We start from the raw sequence: 18,886 nt of genomic DNA, 5'->3' as shown, positions 1-18,886 counted from the left end.
GCTCGAGCATGGCTCGTTGTCTCATTGCGATGGTCATGGTTGTCGCGACAAAATGTTAATGGCGATTCACAGTGGAGGAAGGGGAAGATGGTCATGGTGGTGTTTTTGGGTGGTTGCTGGATGGAGAAGATGAACAGCGGTGGTGGTGGCGCGACCATCTGGTTAGGATTTCGAAATGTTTGATGATGGAGGTGCGAAGACGGTGGCTGGCCGTGAGCATGACAGCGACAGTTAGGGTTAGGAGAAATTAGGGTTTCTAGAGGTAGGAGATAATGATGACATGTCAAGAGTGATGTGTCACTTATTGCACAGCTGGACTGTCTGCCGATTTAAACTACGTTTTAAAAAGGACTAAATTGAATATAAATTATATTTTTTAGAATCACATTGAATCGAAAAAAAAAAACTATAACCAAATCGAATAAACCTTACAAAAATAGGTTGAGTCTATTATCCTCTATCAAGTAATGTTTTCTTTACCAAACACATTTTCTCTCACTTTCTCCCCTAAACTTCCCACCTTATTTTCAATCTTCCTTTAAACTGAACTTTACAATCAGTCAAATATCACAGTCCACCAGAAATAATTTATTATAAGTTAGTTTTTGGACAAAATAGAATTGTAATATGATTTAAATTGATAAATTTGTGTGATTTGGATGAGTTTGAGATAAAAATTTATATATAATATAATGAATATGATTTAATGGATAAAATTTGATAATTTTTATTTTCTTTAAAATTAAATATTATATAAATATAAATATATTATTATTAACATTATTATTATTAATTATCCATAATGTTACATGAAATTTATAGAAATTTGTTCAGAAAATAATCTATTAAAAATATAAAAATGTCCAGAACTTTAAATATGAATAATAGTTAAACTTTATATGTCTACTAGTTTAATTTATAAGTTGAAGTGTTTAATATATTTTACAATTCAAATATGCAAATGAGATTATAATGGCAAACACATCATTAAATAAAAGTCAGGAATAAATTGGTAAAATATAATATGAGGATGTGGCTTTCTATATAAATCTTCTCTATTAGGAGGAGATGGGTTTAATTCCCTCTCTCCCACATCCATCCCCATAAATTCATCCGTACATGTTTGGGAGCAAATAGACCTCAAGGATGTAAAAGATCAAATGTGAATGAGTCTAGAATTAAAAATCAATAAATCTAAGGGTTCAAAATTGTGGTTAGTCAGACATTAACCTCTTTTATTTAGGATAAATTTTGGAGAATTTGTTAAACTTCAAGAGTAAATGAAACTCTAATGTGGTTTTGTTTTTCAATTTAGTAATTTATGGTATCAACCTTGTGATCAATTTCTTTAATATCAGAATACAAAATGTGATTTTAGTGAGTCTGTTATAGATGCAAATCTACCAGGAAATTTATTCATTGCAACTATCCATCAAAAATTGGTTTGCACAAAACTATCATCAAAATCATACTCAGATAGAAAAAAAAAGAAGTGCTTGTTTTCACAAATTAATATTAGTATAAAGAATGACAAGTCAAACAAACTCAAGTCTGTATTACAAGGGCTTCTTGCGCTGGAGTGGTAATAAACAGCACAAGACCCATACCCACCAGTTGCAGAAACATCTTGTTTCACTTTTACTAAACTAATAATATCAAATGGTAAAAAATAATTCTGTGGGCATTGCAAAATCACGTCTTCCAACAAGGGCTTCACATTCACAACCGGAATATCAACTGCTAATAGCTATCATTGTACAGCCAACGAGTTGTCTTGCTTCATTTTTATGAGATTACTTTCAATGTTGCGCAGCACTGGCCTATAGCTGCAGTGTAATTTTTCATATAAATGGACAATGTAAGAAATCAAAGGCTGGAAGGAATGAATGTGTGGCTTTCGATACCACCAGAAAAATACAGAAAGAGAGAGAGAATCTTACAATCGTGTAAGACCATCATATGCTTGCTTGAGTTGTTCGAGTTGAGCAGAAAGCTGCATGACTTCTGCCGATAGTGCCTCTGCTCTCCTCTGTTCCTTCACAAGTTGGCCCTGCCAAGCAAACAAAAAAATGCAAAATTTTGAAGGCATGAACACCGATTTTAAAAAGTGTAGAGAACATACAGACCTCAATCAAATGCCCTGGAAATTTCTCAGAAGAAAAATCAGAAAAATTGGATGCATCTCATTTTAAAAGCGAACATTTGACCAATAAGATTTGATCCAACAAGTCAATGACATGAATTGACAACAAAAAGGGACAAAATATGTCGCCCACAATGTAACTAACCTTCATAGATGTCATCTCTTCTGTTGATCCCAAGGAAGGAATCTCATGTGCTCCGTTTTTAGAATAGTCTGGCAAGCCCCTAGCCTGTTCGTTTCTCAAATTATCTAGAATCCCACGAAGCTCTTCATTTTGCTTAAGACACTCCATCACCTGAAGAATCATCATAGATCAATACAGGTGATGATAACACTTTTTTGGTCTTGAACACTATCATGTTTGTTCATAAGATTATAATGCAAACTTCTAAATAAAAAACAAAAGTCAACTCAGATATAACAATAGATGAATGTAATCTCAATGTCCATTTAAGCATATTTTTAATCTCTCTAAATATGACTAATTGATAATAGTCCTCCAATTCTTTTACTGATTTTCATCCTATTAAAATTTACAAGTGATGTATCATACATCTAGTCATGTCAGACTAGCAACCATTCTAATGTCATGACAGCAACAAATAGTGATGGGAACCATTTTAAAACAAATAGTTTTGTAAAGATTAATTGTTGGCATTTATTAGGATTAAAACCAAGTCAAGTCACATTTATAGGGAATTAAAACAAAGATTCAATCCTATAAAAATGAAATTACTTTCCCAGAGATAACAATTATATATATATATATATATATTGCTAAAAAATGGATTTTAAGTCTATATCATCTCATAAACTGACTTGTAAAGTAAGTTTTGCACCTACTTATATATTGTGGATTGACCTTATCACTAGTTGATGTGGAACTTCTAATGCATCTCTCATGTCGAGATATATACATTTTGTTCGTAGAACTCGATATTAATGGATAATCCAATAGCAACTCAATAACACGTGTAATAATAGACTTGATGACTTTGATATCATGTTATGAAATAGACTTTAAACCTAACTCAACCCACAAAATTAGCCTTGTAAGATGATGTTTGCACTCACTTATATATTATGAATTGATCTTATTATTAGTCATTGTGAGATTTCTAACACACACACACAAACCAAGATTTTCCACAACACAATTATTCAGCCTTGGCATATTAATAACTAGCAAAACATTTAACACAGGTTTCAGTAATACAAAACCTTTGTACCAAATTTCTCTACCAGAGCACAAATTCATCATCAAGATTTATTAACGGAATTTCATTAGTCAAAACTCTAAAGATCTACAGATTCCTGATTTTGAAAATTTTACAAAAAAAATCCTGTAAATAATGGTCATACAGCCGAGACCTTACATGATCAAACTAGACCAGTAACCATAAATTATATTTGCTCAAACCCCCGATGCTGATTTTTACCTGGTTTTCCCATCTCATAGATGCTTGAATTGCCTCTTGGTATGAATTTGAAAGGTTGGAATTTTCCTCAAAAAGCCTCTCAATTTCTGTAGATTGTGAGTCAATCTGCCGTCATGATAAACCAATCAATCCATGAGATGCCATTTACAAAGCAATGGTGATTTTCTTTTAGTAAGAGAACGTATACATCAAAATTTAGATAAAGAGACTTCACCTCCATTAGAAGTTTCTGCCTACTACTTTCCAATCTTTCAATAGCTAAAGCCATATCATGCAACCGGATATCAAGTTTCTGCTTGTCTTCCTGAGATTTATTAAATTCAGACAATATTAAACCAAAGCAAATTAGACATCAGTAAAAAGGCTGGATGATTATTAGACAACAAATACATTGATTTGCAAAATGGGGTTGGGGTTAACAGTTTAGGTCATTCATCATCAACTGCCAAAGCAGTCATGTCAAGCATATTTTGGCCATTACTTTTATACTTAGAAGAAACGGAAGTGATTTCCGCTCTCCCCATGAAGATACAAGTAAAAGTACAAAGCTCCCTATTCATCACTCACCTCCTATTGTCCATATTATAAACCATGCATAACTTTAACTAGACAACAGTCAACACAGACATTAGTAATTTTGCTAATAACTGGTCAATGGTTTGAATGAAATAGTAACTTAAATTTATTGCCAATAACTTGATAAGCTAACAGATAGAAAAATTGAAAATTCACTGATAAATAATAAAGAAGTTTTTCTCACCAAAGAAAATGTTTTGGGTGCAGCTGGATCTGAGACTTCTGCAAAATATACATATCAAGGTCAATGCCATGTTAGAGTACACCAATTCAACAAGATGACGTATCAGGTTAAATGAATTGGTATTGAAGTTGAACAGAGTCGACAAACATCATTGCTACAAAAATAGCCACTCAAAAGTACGATGAAGAGTTTGTGGCATAAATAGATGGGCAGATGCTAGTAATAATCAATAAATAGTTAAAAGAAAAATGCTTCCACCAATCTTTTCTGCAATTTTGAAGAGCTTGAATTCATGCATACGCCATTAAGAATTAGGATACTAGGAAGCCATAAAGCATCAAAGAAGTGCAACTGATTATATAATGGATTGTTGGCATGCTAAGTTTCATTCAGCCAATACAAACTTAATATAAATTATGCAAAAGTTTTCATTGGCAGAACCTGGAGCCACTGTAGTTATTGACTTAAGTTTCTCTTCCAACTCCTCATTTTGAGACATCAGTGAGGCACTGCGGGCCTGCTCTTTTGCTAATTGTTCCTGCTCCTGATGCCTCAACAGTGATTCTCGCTATAAATTTTAATCACCATCAGACAAAAGGAAAAGAAATTAAAGAAAATATTCGAAAATGCCAATGACATAATCATAACACCACCTGCAGTTCCAGTTTTAAATCATCTAGCTCCTTTTGTAATCTTTGAATTTGAAAATGATCTGGTGGATTACCAAATGATGGAATTGTGCTAACTGTATTAGTCATTGATTGCTGCTGAATTAAGTTCAATTCTGCTCTTAATGCTGCTGCATCTTCCTCAGCCTAGTCCAATATAGTCAATAACATTCTAAGTAAGAAAAAAAAAATGGTTCTTCATCAAAATGTTTTGCAAAGTCAAGTCGCATACACGATATTGCTCATCTTCAGCTTCCTTAAGACGTTTCTTCAGTGTACGAAGCTGTGCTGAAAGGTCCTCCTGCACTAATATGTAAAGTTTAATCGGAATTGTGGAAGATTAAAAACAAGGCGAAGCAGTCCAGAAGGAATGAATAAAGGTTTGATTATAGTTACCCGTGCAACAACTGCGGCATCTTTTTCCATTGCAACATCTCTCAGAGCCTTACGTAGAGATGGCACTGTGTTTTGCTCCTGCATGAATCCAAGTGAGGTTTAAAACTAAGGTACATAAATTTTAAAACTATTCCAATACCAATACTCATCCATGAAGTGCTGTAGTAATTAGCTCTAAACTATGTTATTGCTAACTCGGGGTTCATGCGTTCGAGAGGCAATATATTCTTCTTCATTAACAAAATTGTAACTCAAACTAAAAAAGAATTCATCATCACGTCCTTTTAGTTTACCAGATCATTCAACTGTTTGCGCATTGCACTATTATCAGTTTCCATCGTCTGAAGCTGCGATAATAGACAAAAATACAATCAGCCTATGCTGTTCTTTTTCTTGGATAGACTTACAAATAAAGAAATAAAGAGCACGTGTGCATTCAGATTGAATCTTCACCTTCAAAGTTATTTTCCTGTTTTCTTCCTCCAACTCCGTGTTCTTGTTTTGCAGACCTTTCAGTTGAGACAATAAAGCACCAAAATCTGTCTGTGAAAAGAGAGTACGCGCAAAATCAATGCAGTTGCAATTCAGAAAACTTGCGTCCCTCAAAAATTAATTCGTCTAGATGGAGATTAATCGTTGATCCATAGACAATATAATGAACGACATGATTAATAATGCAACAAAGATTTTACCTCAGAGAGCCTATTACCGCTCTCGGCCTTGTTCATTCCCGCAAGCTCTGAAGGAAAGTAAAATTAGTTTCGAATTGCAAAAAAGAAAAACGCACATAGAAATGGAGTAATAATAAATTAGAAATATATATGTACAAGAGATTCATAATATTGGAGGAAAATTCTGACCGGAGGTGCTGGGAATCTTGGTTAGATCTGCTCCCGAAGAGGTTTTGCTCAATCTCTCAGCCGCTCTCTTTTGGCGAATTTCCTCCAACTGTGGATGTCATCAATTATCCGATTCAATAACAACAATAACCACGATGATAAATGATCAACGATCGAATACAGAAAAAAACGAAAAGAGAAGTGGAGAAATGCAGATAGATTGCTAGGAATGTACCGTTCGTCGACCAAGAGATGCATGACGCGCCTCCATTGTTACCGATGGAATGGGGACGGAATGTTCGTCTGCCTCTTCGCCGCGCAAGTAGTTTTATAATTTTACTTTTATTTGTTAGAATTAAGTTTTATGTTAATAATGCATCAATTGTGTCTGGGTGGTGTAGTTGGTTATCACGCTAGTCTCACACACTAGAGGTCCCCGGTTCGAACCCGGGCTCAGACATAATGAAAATATTTTTTAAGGGTAATTTTTTCATGTCAAAATTAAGAAATTTGTTTTAAAATAAATTAATAACTATCGATGATAGTCAATGTAAGAAAAATTAATGTCATTCAACAAATTCAAAATTATATTAGACTATTATTATTATATTAGCAATTAGTTATGTTTTGTAATTCGTTTATTTTAAAAAATTCAGATTACATTTCATAATATTATTTTGCTTTCAAAATTTATTTTCAACGCCAAAAATATTTTCAGATTTTTGTATTTGTAGAAAACTTCTTAGTTGGGCTTTAGTCAGTAATTAAGGTCTGAAAAGCAGGCCCGTCCAAAAAGGCTTGGATCAAAGCCCTTCTTCCCAGAAAACTTGAGTTTGAAAATGCGACCTTTGACGTTCCGACCATAATCGATTTGTTGTAGTTAAACGCAAGGTGAAGGAGGCGAGAATCAGAAGATGAAGAAGGAAGACACAGTGAAACTGATCAGTGCGGAGGGTTTTGAATTTGTGGTCGACAAAGAAGCTGCAATGGTTTCACAGACCATACATAACATGCTTACTTCTCCAGGTTTGATATTATGTTTTATTAAATTGGCCCCTTTTCACCGCAATTAGGGTTCCACATTTCATTATACACATAATGATGGTTTCTTTCACAGGGAGTTTCTCTGAGAGGCAGCACGGCGAAGTCACTTTTCCCGAGATCAGTACCACCATTCTGGAGAAGATTTGCCAGTACTTTTATTGGCATCTCCAATTTGCCAGGTTTTCCTTTTTCTCTCTTCGCTATTGCAACATTGCCGAATACGATGTTTCTTTCGTTTTTTACTAGTCATTTAATATGATTTTTCTTTTTTTTTCTTACTAGTCATTTAATATGATGTTTCTTTCGTTTTTTACTAGTCATTTAAGTGTGTAATGAATATGAATTTTGGTGTATCAAAAGCCTTAAGTGTATTTTCAGTTATTCACAATTCATGGTAGGTTGTATTGGGAGCAACCTATTACCTTGACATGCAATAGTGATGTTTTTGAATTTCCCCCAACAACGGAGTGGGTAATGGGTCTGCCGTAGTTCTACTTACTGCCCAATTAGCTTCAATATAGATCCATAGTTGTTGACTTTGCGGATAATTTTTTATTAGTTCTTGGTTCTCAGAGAAAAAGAATTTTCCTGAGTACTTAAGTGCAGCGTAATGACAGCGCCTTGATGAAATCGTGTAAATTGTGACATAAAGATCTAGTATTTAGCATGTTTAATAACCATTTTGCTAGTTAGTCTGTGCATAAACAAACACACATTCCGTTCAATTTTGATTTGTGCATATCATTATGAGGTAGTTTTGTGTCAGCACAAAAGGTTGGATCATTCAGAACAGTGAGGAAGGTGACTGTAGTTAGTTGAATTATTTGATTCTATGAAGTAATCCTGGATTTTTCTTTGTTGTAAAGGACTGAATTTGATTTTTTTTTTTTTTAATATTTGGATGGAAGCTTTTTATGTTACGGAGCACGAGGTTTTGTGAGATTTGGTGCACCTGTTAAACATATGGCTTTATTTGATTTGATCTGTCATGAAATCAAGTCTGTATCACACTTTCATGATCTTAAATAAAGTCTATTATAGGCCTTACATTGTACAAAATTCTTTTATGTTACCTTCTTCCATCATGCATATCAATCTTTGCTCAATTCTGAGTTCCCATTTTATGTGTAGTATAGCTGCATATTTCTCACTCACATCCAATTTTATTTTTAAATGGTTTAAATATTTACTTCAAAGAAGGCTCCAGGGGAGGATGACCTCTGTATTGTGTACCTCTTGAGTGTTTTATGAAAAAAAGAAATAGTGGAACGAATTGATTATAACAACTACAAGTTACACTTGAGTGAAAAATAATTGAAGAACCAAAATCACACTTTGTGGGAGACTAAAGATGCAAATTAATTATAATTTATCCAAGGATGAAACAGTGGCATTGATTGTTGAACTAGTACATTGTCGCATTTCTATATTTTAAAATAGTCATGCATTATTTATAATTTTGAAATTACTTTGCAATTTAAAAATATTATTACATAGTTTTACCAATTTAAGTGGTTGTCCACTCATTTAGTAAAATATCAGTAGATTGCTGTGATGGGATGAGTATGATTGATAGTTTTTGTGTGTTGAAAGTATTATATTACTTTGGGAAACTTTGATCCGAAATCTTTCATTTTTATCTCGTGCTGATGTCTATGAAAATAGCTGTATTATTGACTTGAGATGTTGCTCTTACTAGTGGGAAGGAAACGGAATTTCCCATTGAACCTGAGTTAACTCTAGAGCTAATGATGGCTGCCAATTACCTCCATACATAAGCATTTTACTTCCCCAAGGTGATAGTTCTTCGTCCTCATTGTAAGCCTGTATTATTCTCTTGGAGTCTATAACAAATAATAGTAGTATTTCTTGTCATGTTGATTTTTGCTGTTTTTGTTCATGCAGATGGAATTATTACTTGGTTAGGCATTCAAAGAACGTATTATAATTGCCATTTGGAACTTTGTCTTTTATGGAACTAAGTACATATGTAATTTGTATAATTTACTTATTGTTAGACTCAGTTTTCATGACTCTGATGTACGAGTGGCTCTAAGATGCCTACTGTTGATGTTGCTGTATAAATCAACTTGTTAAAAAAAGATACTAACATCAAAATGCTGTTTTAAAGTCCATTACAATTACAACAGTGTGTAGACATTGTTATTCAAACAAGCAAACGAAATTCGCTCAGTTCCGAGGTATGGTTGAACATGAAATGGATATATAGAAATATGAGTGAGTTGAAAAAACAGAGTTTAACTGGGCTGTGGGTAGAAAATAAAAATTCTATTGCCTTCATTTAGAATTACGAAATGTTGTCTTATTTTTAATTTATTTTCTTAAGTTTTAAATGGTAAAAATAAAAATAATTTCATTATTTTCTAATTTCCTATTTTCTTGTACAAATTTCAAGTAAAGAAAATGACATTTTCCTTCATTTTGTGTTTTTATTTCCCCTTATATTCTGCTCTGTTAGCTAATATTTCTCCAATGCCTCCTCCTGCTGTGTCCCATAAGTTAAGCGTTATTCAGCAGCCACTTAGATTTCTTTAGTAAGACAGCAAGAAGGTCAGCATTATACGATAGCGACACTCTCTTTGACTGAAAACAAAACCTCAATTGCAGTGGACATTTCTTTTTCAAGCAGTAACTTGGTTCTTTATCTTAAAAAAATCAAAATTTCATCGAGGATAATTAATTTTGAAATAAATGAGATTTTATTACTGATATTTTGTAATCAGTTGATCACTTATTAAAATAACCAGAAAATATATTTATTACTTTTTAAAACAATATTCTCAAATAGAGTCATATTTTACCATCTTTTAAAATCATTTAATCAAAATCTAAACCCAGGAACCCGGTCAATTCTCTAAGCGTCTTGGGTTGGGACCTATAATAAATTGTTCGATTTTTCAAAACTTAAAAAATACATATTATTCCGATCACATTAACCAATCAGAATTTATAAGAAATTATTTCTTGCACGGCTCATATAATTTGAAGTTTTTAAAACAGAAATGAGGATGAATAGATTGCATAAGATTTTCGATGCAATGATAGCGTGGTGTTTCAAAAGTTGTGGTAACGTGCAAGGATCAGCATTACGAAAGGTAGTAGACTTTCGTTGTTGTAGTTGCTTGTGACCTAAGGAAAAGCTTGTCGCCTAGGCTTAACTATGAAACTTCCTTAAGAATTAAGATATCATGTAAGCATGTGCGAGGACGGTGGTAGCTTAGTATAGTTAATGATTAATTTGTTTGACTTCTCAAAAACACTCATCAGTAGCAACATTCTGATACTAATTTACTAACCTCATGGTTGGTATTCACAGAAATGGTTCTCATGCATTGAACCTGATATGCAAAGAAAAAGTCTCTCATAAGCAGCCACCATCTTTGTGGCAGTGAACAGTTGCAAACCTCTTTGCATGGCAACCTGACCTTTCCTGTTCAGAACATCTCTTCCACTAATCCATAACTCGTATATAGCCTTCTTCAGATCACTCACCGTTGGTGAAAATGTGTAACCCATTTCGTTGCCTACAATTACAGACCCTGCAATGCTTGCAAGCCTAGTAGCCATCACTGGCTTCCCACTTAGCATGGCTTCTAGCAAAGTGTGATCCAAACCTTGTGCTCTTAAAGTGGGGTTTACAAAAATGTCAATAGCATTATAGAAACATGCCAATTCAGCTTGTTCCAAGGGTCCCAGAACCAGCATATTTGCCCCAAGATCTCTGTATCTTGCACCCCAAGGACCATCTCCTGCAACCACAACCATGCTACTCTCTTGGAAACTGCTGTTTTCTGCAATTATCTGCTTCAAAGCTTCAAACATCAAAGGATGCCCCTTGTCCTTGACTAACCTCCCAGCCAGTCCTATCACTAATGACTTTGAACCCGGAATTCCGTGCCTCTTCTTGAATTCATTTCCCTTTGAAACATCTGATCTGAAAACCTGTTGGTCCACACCATTTAGAATAATATGGACCCTTTCTTCCGGAATCATGTAGACCCTCTTTAGGATATCACCTGCATGATCACTGGTGGCAACGTGATGAGCATAATTTGGGAAGAACTTGACCTCTTCAACAACCTTTACAGGTCTTTCAGTCAAAGCCTTTGTCTGAGGTTCCTGGGGTGTTCTAAGGAGTTCTTGAATGATATCAGAATGAAATGTCTCGTATGCAATCCCATGCCAAGTGACGGCCAAATTACTAACATATCGAGATCTTGTGTGCCTAAGTCCAACACTCTCCGTGTGAACAACGTCAAATGGTTTACCAGATGAGTTTTGTGCTTGAAACTGCTCCCAAACTGAAGCTTGGTCGAGGTAACCAGCAGGTGATGGTTTGGAGAAGTGAAAGTGTAAGTTGTTGAAGGAATAGTTGGTCGAAGAAGAGTCTGTGTAAGTGGTGAATACGTGAAGATCATGTCCTCTTTTAGCAAGGGCAAGATGGAGTGTGAGGGCGTGGCGTTCAAGCCCACCTGCACGAGACTTGTGTGGCCATTTCCTGACAAAAAGGGCTATCTTAAGAAGCTTTGAAGGTGGCTCTGAGGAGAACACAAGATGGTTCCATGCAAAGGGATATGAAAGGAGGTTGATTGGTACGTTTTGCTTTTGTACAAGTGCTTGGTATGATGAATGACACTGGCTGCAACAGTGGCTCCAAGACAGAGATAAGATGATAGAGCATATGGAAAGGATTATCACAACGTAACAGAAATATTGAAAACTGAATATAGAACTTCGATCCTTTGCCATGTACATTTGATTTCAGGAAAGGAACGTTAAGCATTAGATGAGAAAGAGACAAGATTAGCATGATTACTTTTAAGCACAAGCATTGGGGACAAGAAAGTAGAAACCAAGAAACCTATCACATGCTACCTAGGCCTCAGCACAATGAGGTTGTGAACTTCTAATATACTTTAGCAAGTCATGAATATGATTAAGCTTGCTTCAACAGCACTGTTGTTTTATGAAAAAGTAGCTCCAGCAAACCAGTTTTTTCAGCTTCTTTAGTATAAGGTGTTTTTACACTATAATATTATAGTAAGTTTTAATTTTTATTTCTATACAAAAATAATAATTATAATAATAGCTTAATTATATATTATAAACACTTACTAATGAGTAACGTTATCAGTAGCTTTGACACATTTTTTTTATCTCAATTTAGCGCAATTCATGTATATGCCATGAGAAATGGAACATGAGAAGATACAATACAAGGTGTTGAAATTTTATTCATATCTCAAAGATAATGATACTTAGACAACATTGTTTTGATAACATTTGAACATCATCTACATGTCATTTTGTGATTGGTCTATGGTAGTATTTATAATTATTATTATTAATTGTAAAATAATTTTGAACCAATCACATAATGACACGTAAATAATGTTTAAATATTGTTAAAAAAATATTATTTAAGTATCATTATCTAATAAATTAAGGTTCCATATATCAATCTCAAGCTACACAACTTTCTTTCATGTATTCATATGCATACACGTGAAACTTTATAATTTTTCTTTCTCTTATTTTTATTCAAATTCATATTTAGATTCGTAAGATAATATTAGTTAAGAAAGATAGAACATTCTATTTATTTATTTATTTTGTCATCAAAGTGTTTACTATTGAACACACTCGACCATTCTTTGTACTAACTTAAACGTCATTTCTTACTAAATCTTAAATTACCTAAAATTAGAGAGTGGCTATTTCTTTTTTTATCATTTTTTTGACTTAATAAACTTCTTTAGTAGGCTTTATTTAAAGTTATCTTGTATTTATGATAGACAACATAAACCTAACGAAAATAATATATTTGTGGTCTGTGTGTGTGATTCATGAGTAGAGTCTATAATTGGAGTAATGAAAAAGCGTGAAGAACATTTCCAAGTGCATAAATAGACCTGAGTCTGGTCAGCTCAACTTATCAATAACTGTAGTATGTAGTAGTAGTAGTAGGTGTGACTCATGCTCTCTGCCCTATTCTAATGTTCATCCTCCAAACTAACCCATTTTACACTCTAAATTTACCTACTCTGATCATACCATTTCTGCTACCCTCCCATATATTAATTCTTACATCATCTGTGATTTTCCCACACCAGAAAGTATGCAACTGTGCCACGATGATGTCAATCTCATATGTAATCTTAAGATTTTCATTTTCATTGTTAGTTGTTCAGACTGTGACAAGAACAAATATCACTGAATAACTTCAAAACAGTTTTTCTTCTTCTTTTTGTCTAACAAAATTCAATACAAATACAACCAGTCATAGCAGGAAATTATCTGTATGGAATTGTTTTGCCAATACCCTTTATCCCTCCCTCATCATTGATTCAAAGTCTGTTTTTAATTCGGTTCAACATCAATCATTGATTGGCCTTTTGACTTTCAAGGAGCACGGAACACCAAATTTAGTAGCTAACTAATAGAAATACATGGACATTATTTGAGCTCATTAATAGCTTGCATGTGTTATTCGATCAGTACAGAATAGTAATAACAGAAGGAACACTCAGTAGTTTAGCTTCCACATCAATTAACACACAAAACAAAACAAAACCAAACTTGTGAGCACCAGAATCAGGTTTTGGATATTCACAACTGTTTTTTTACAGTAGTGAAGCTAGGAAAATTCGTCTGTTATAAATTAAGTGTAGTAATCACTTTAATAATTTTAGTGTTAAGATTAGTAATATTATATAAACATTATGAGATGAAACAGAGACACATGAAGAAATTGATGGTTTTGATGAGAGAGAATGAAGAGTGTTAGAGCAGTTAGAATGTTTTGGGAGTCCAACAAATGGCAGTTGAGTTGTAGAAATAGGTAAATGAGAGTGTATGGTCCAACTACTTAACCGAACTCTGCGCATAAAAACCCTCCCATCGCAAGCACTGGGCCCACCCTCTCTTCTTCTCCCATTCATCATCAACTTTTTTTTCTTTTCTTCTGCTTTCATTTAAATCCCTTTCTCTTCTTCTCTTTCTCTCATTCTTCTTCTTCTTCTTCTTCCAAACTCCACCATGCCTCTTCACTCTCTCCCCGACGACAACCACCAAGATTTCGTCGCCGAGTTAACTCACCGCATGGCTCGCTTCTTGCTTTCCGACGACGACACTCTCCATTCGGTACTATTCTATTTAACCACACTTCTGCTTGATTGATACCAACAACAACAATAATTACAATAACTTTTTTTCTTTTTCTTCCTGCCTCAAGTCACGAGACTCCATACATGAAAGTGCAGAAGGTTGCTCTCAGGAACCATCACCCTCTGCCGCACCTGAAGAGCGTCCATGGAAGAGCGGCCACGACATGTTTGGGAAGCTTCAAAGCTTTAATATTGGACTCTATTCTCACCAATCTCTCGTTCAGGAACAGATTCGAGCCATTGAAGTAACTAAGATCAGACTAATGAATACTATTAGCTTTAGTTCAAACTGTTTAACTATTTAATTGAGTTTTTTTTGTGTTAACAGCTGTCAGGGGTGAAGCAAGACCAGGTGGCCCTGTCCGCCAAACAGACACCCGCTCCGCGTCGGAAAAACCCAGGACAGACATACGAGCCCAAGAAAGGAAACGTACGGAGGGCCCGCCCGCTGCGGCCTGGCCCACAACACGGTGCTGGCATGCGGGCCTTGTTTCTTGACGGGCCCGGTTCTAGGGGTGGGACCGGCGTTTTCTTGCCGCGTGCAGGAGCCCCTACCCCGTCCGAATCTACCCACAAGCAAGGTGAAAACTTGCATAGTTTTTGTCCTGTTAATAATTTGCTTATTTCGCACTGTTTTTCTTGCTGTCATGTTTGCTTCCTGGCTGTTTAAGCTGTTGCTCAGTGAAATTCTGAAATCGAAAGAACCATGCCACTTGTTGTAAGTTGCTTTAGTAGTAATTTTTTTTTTTTATGTCACGTCTTGCCTTGTATCATTTCGCTGCTACAATATTTTTTTTTTTTTCTTTTCCTCTTCCTCTGTTCCAAAGTTCTATGAATCCGCTGTCTGGTCTCGCCCCCCACCAATAATACTGAATAAAAAAAGTACCTTTAGTTTAGTCTCCAACCTCCCACTTTGCTTGTGAACCTTAGCTGATGCTGACCATTATTCTTTTTTATGGTGTTTGAATTTTTATACGAATCTTCTGTGATCATCCATCATCACATGCTGCACCTGCTCCATCCTTCTGGATCCGTGATTTTTTCCTCCTGTCATAACCATGAAAATATAACACACCCTTTCCAAATGCCCCCACATTTCTTTCCAGTGATTTGATTGCACTAGTGGTTAGGATTGTAAAAAAGAGACAAACACACATAATAATTATCTTTGTTAAAAGCTAACAGTGTTTAAATTTTATAATTTTCAGACACTATCTTCGGCTTTCACTAAATTTATGATGAGTTTTTTTATTGTATTTTTACTTCAAAAAAAAAAAAAAGTTAAGAGAGTTGGTGACCGAATTCGGGGATTCTGATTTCTTCACGTTGACAAATCCGTGATAAACTTTAATGCGATGAAGCAAGATGAATTGGTTGCACGTCGTACCTTAAAAATGATTTATATTATGTGCAATGTGTCAGGCAAAGGTTGTTCCACAGTTCTTATACCTGCCAGAGTTGTTCAGGCTCTGCAACTCCACTTCGACCAAATGGCTGCCACGTCTGGGCCCAAAGCTGGTGCCTTTCATCCTCTTCATGGTACTCAACTTTCCACAACCTTCTATTTGTATCTTATATTATTTTATTTTATGGAATGAAATAAAGTATATACAAAATGTTATCCAACACGAAATAATAATTGTGGCTAACTGATTAATAAATTCCCATTCATGAGAAGGGACAGAATGAATGGTAGAATTTTGAATTTTGAATTTTGAAGCAAGAGCAGTCTCCAAAAGTCCATTCTCACAGCCAGCAAGTTGCACTCTGTCCCTGTTATTGATTTCTTTTGTTATAAACTATAAATATAATACTTATATTTGTGATTTGTTTGGGTGAATCTTATTTTGTATTGTTTTATCAAAATTTGCAGATGTTGTAGTGAGTGACAGGGATGGCATGTATTCACTTCAGAATCATCAGTCACAGAAAGCAGCAACAAGTATCCAGAATGAAACGATTCTGCCACAGGAGTGGGCGTATTGAGGATTGCAGAAACAAGTGGAATTAGTTTCCTACTACTCCTCTTTCTACACATACATACAGAATAATATTAACAATAATAAATAAAAATAATGTTTTGACAGTTTTGGTGAAACTGAAACAAACAAAGATAGGTGTGAAGAAGAATAAAGCAGAACAAAAATTCCCATATAACAGATCTGATCTGATGAATATGCAGAGGGAAGAATCTTGCATCCAGCAGAGTACGAGGAACAGGGATGAATATACTGATTTAATAATAATGTCTTGTTTTGTATTTTGCTTGTCCAGGGTTATATGTAAAACTATAAATAAAATCTAGCTTGGTCTCTTTGTATGCATAGCAAGCTAGACTCTGGAATATTAAATCTATATCAGAACAGAGGATGTCTTTTAAAATCCTTTGTAACAGTTCACTTTGCTTCTTCCTCTTTTTTTCTCCTTCTGCATCATGTAAATTCTCTAAACTGAGTTAAATAAACCTGAAACAGAAAATTTAATCTTTCTCACTATGTTTTTTATAACAAATTTTAAATAAACGTGATGATGGTACATGCTCATAGCTCCAGTCAGCACCCACTTTCTTAGTCAGGAACCAATCTGAATTCTAGATTCTCAGAATTTGCTAAACACGTCAACCCAAAACGACAAAACTTCTTTTCACTTCTTTCTTTGTTTATCTTTTTGACTGATCAACGCGGAAAAAGGATAACGACAAAAACAAATATTCCAGTTAAAGATTAATCCATAAAATATCTTATGGTTAAAAAATCAAAGCTGATGGTTTAATAATGAACAAAGTTACCCTGAGTTTTTATTATCTTCCTGGAGCATCCAAAGGTCAAATCTTTCTAATAAATGGTAATAAAATGCATAATGGAGTGTGGTGGGTCTGCATAATGGGAAACTGAATCAGTTACCATTGGATCCCCAAATGGGTCTGTGAGGTGTGTGATTCTTATCATTCATTTTGTCAAACATCTTCTCTGCCTCAAATATTTGTAACTTTTATACTCCCAGTAGAATCTGTTTGCAATGTCACTGTTACCCTCTTTTTTTATAAATTATTCATCAAATTTTAATCCACATAATAAGACTCAGTTTTATATTTCATAAAAATGTGACTTTTTTTAAAATTAATAAAATCTCATATATATATATATATATATATATATATATATATATATATATATATATATATATATATATATATATATATATATATATCTTTCACTTGGTACATTATAAAATCATTATAATAGGTTTTTTAACTCATTATAAAATCATTTTTTTTTAAAAAACATTGTTTAATAATGTTTCTGACTTTTTTTAATTGGAGCTACACTAGACATAGAAAATGTAAAGTGAGAGAGATGTAAGAGAAATGATTGAGAAGAATGAAAGAGGTGAGGATTTGGGGTTTTTTTTAGTTTTGATAATGAAAATTATTTAAATATCCTTAACTTTAAAACTTAGAATCTATAATATATGAGAGTATTTTTGTTTACTATAATCTGATACACTTATTAAAATGGAAATCAAGCATACGCGTGTTTTATATATATATATATATATATATATATGTATATATATATATATATATATATATTACGTAAATTAACAAGTTCACTCTTAAATTAAAGGAGCTTCGTGAAAAAGAAAATGAAATAAATTAAAGAAGGTTAATGACAAAGAAGCGAGAAAATAATAGTAAAAACATATAAATATCAAGAAGGAGAAAAGTCCACATAAAAAAGTCTTCTCCCATAATTTTAGGAGTGTTAGGAAGAAGGAGCTGTGGATTTTTTAAAATACCATTGGAGCTTAAAATTTTATTTATAAATACATATAAAATTTAGAAATTTAAATATATTATAATTAAATGTAATAAATACATAATAAGTTATGCAATGTTAGAATTATAAATAAAATAATATTTTCTATACTATAGTTTGGTATAACCGATAGAATGTGAATAGCAATTTTGGTCTGCAAAAAGTGGATTCGGTTGGCCCGTCCAACTTAAAAATGTAGACTGAGATAGTACGCTTTTCATGAGTAATTTGATTTGTATTATTGTGATTTGATAATATATTTTAATATGTAGGATTGATTTGTTCTTGTTATAATTAATTTTTGAGGTGTTTTTTTTTTTAAAATAAATATCTTGTTTTTCAATCTGATCCGAACTTCTTGTAAATAATATTGTTAGCATTAATTAATATTTATAATTAAAATAAGTTTTGGAGTATTAAGAAAAATAAAATATATTTAAATTATATATCTTTGATTTTAACTTCTAAGTAATATACTACTATTAATTAGATATACTGAAACAAACTTTCGATCAATCTAAGAAGAAATGAAAATTTATCTTCAGAATCATTTTATAATTTTTTTGGAAGAACGAAAATTTATTTTTGAAAC

General features: G+C 33.6%; 4 protein-coding genes and 1 non-coding gene across 6 annotated transcripts; 3 read left to right on the top strand and 2 right to left on the bottom strand.

Moving 5' to 3' along the window:
* Positions 1-1,472: 1,472 nt before the first annotated feature.
* LOC106758611 (myosin-3) lies at positions 1,473-6,599 on the bottom strand. The gene is made up of 15 exons (XM_014641539.2): positions 6,481-6,599; positions 6,267-6,354; positions 6,099-6,145; positions 5,860-5,949; positions 5,700-5,753; positions 5,407-5,484; positions 5,243-5,311; positions 4,996-5,157; positions 4,784-4,910; positions 4,343-4,380; positions 3,797-3,886; positions 3,583-3,687; positions 2,289-2,438; positions 1,941-2,050; positions 1,473-1,826 (listed from the first exon to the last, which is right to left on the bottom strand). Exons 1-15 carry the CDS (start codon positions 6,514-6,516, stop codon positions 1,751-1,753), a joined length of 1,320 nt encoding a protein of 439 aa, XP_014497025.1. The 5' UTR covers positions 6,517-6,599; the 3' UTR covers positions 1,473-1,750.
* A 32-nt stretch (positions 6,600-6,631) lies between these two features.
* TRNAV-CAC lies at positions 6,632-6,705 on the top strand. The gene has a single exon. It is a non-coding gene; the product is annotated as a tRNA-Val (tRNA).
* Positions 6,706-7,050: 345 nt separating this feature from the next.
* On the top strand, positions 7,051-9,461 carry LOC106758804 (elongin-C). Of its 2 annotated transcripts, none has more exons than XM_014641793.2 (4): positions 7,051-7,271; positions 7,363-7,468; positions 8,989-9,107; positions 9,195-9,461. In XM_014641793.2, the coding sequence occupies exons 1-3, from the start codon at positions 7,160-7,162 to the stop codon at positions 9,065-9,067; spliced, it is 297 nt and encodes a 98-aa protein (XP_014497279.1). In that variant the 5' UTR covers positions 7,051-7,159; the 3' UTR covers positions 9,068-9,107; positions 9,195-9,461. The 2 variants fall into 2 exon arrangements, with proteins under 2 accessions (XP_014497279.1, XP_014497278.1); XM_014641792.2 differs by having other exon boundaries at positions 7,054-7,271; positions 8,989-9,085.
* Positions 9,462-10,360: 899 nt separating this feature from the next.
* Positions 10,361-12,302, bottom strand: LOC106758276. Its single transcript, XM_014641214.2, has one exon. The coding sequence runs from the start codon at positions 12,063-12,065 to the stop codon at positions 10,608-10,610; it is 1,458 nt and encodes a 485-aa protein (XP_014496700.1). The 5' UTR covers positions 12,066-12,302; the 3' UTR covers positions 10,361-10,607.
* A 1,830-nt stretch (positions 12,303-14,132) lies between these two features.
* Positions 14,133-16,968, top strand: LOC106758183. The gene is made up of 5 exons (XM_014641127.2): positions 14,133-14,453; positions 14,545-14,721; positions 14,805-15,057; positions 15,899-16,015; positions 16,350-16,968. The coding sequence occupies exons 1-5, from the start codon at positions 14,349-14,351 to the stop codon at positions 16,460-16,462; spliced, it is 765 nt and encodes a 254-aa protein (XP_014496613.1). The 5' UTR covers positions 14,133-14,348; the 3' UTR covers positions 16,463-16,968.
* The last annotated feature ends 1,918 nt before the right edge of the window (positions 16,969-18,886 follow it).

The sequence above is a fragment of the Vigna radiata genome, chromosome 4, assembly GCF_000741045.1.
Source record: "Vigna radiata var. radiata cultivar VC1973A chromosome 4, Vradiata_ver6, whole genome shotgun sequence".
Lineage (NCBI taxonomy): Eukaryota > Viridiplantae > Streptophyta > Magnoliopsida > Fabales > Fabaceae > Vigna > Vigna radiata.
The sequence above is the reverse complement of the archived record's forward strand: the minus strand, read 5'-3'. Positions and strand labels throughout refer to the sequence as shown.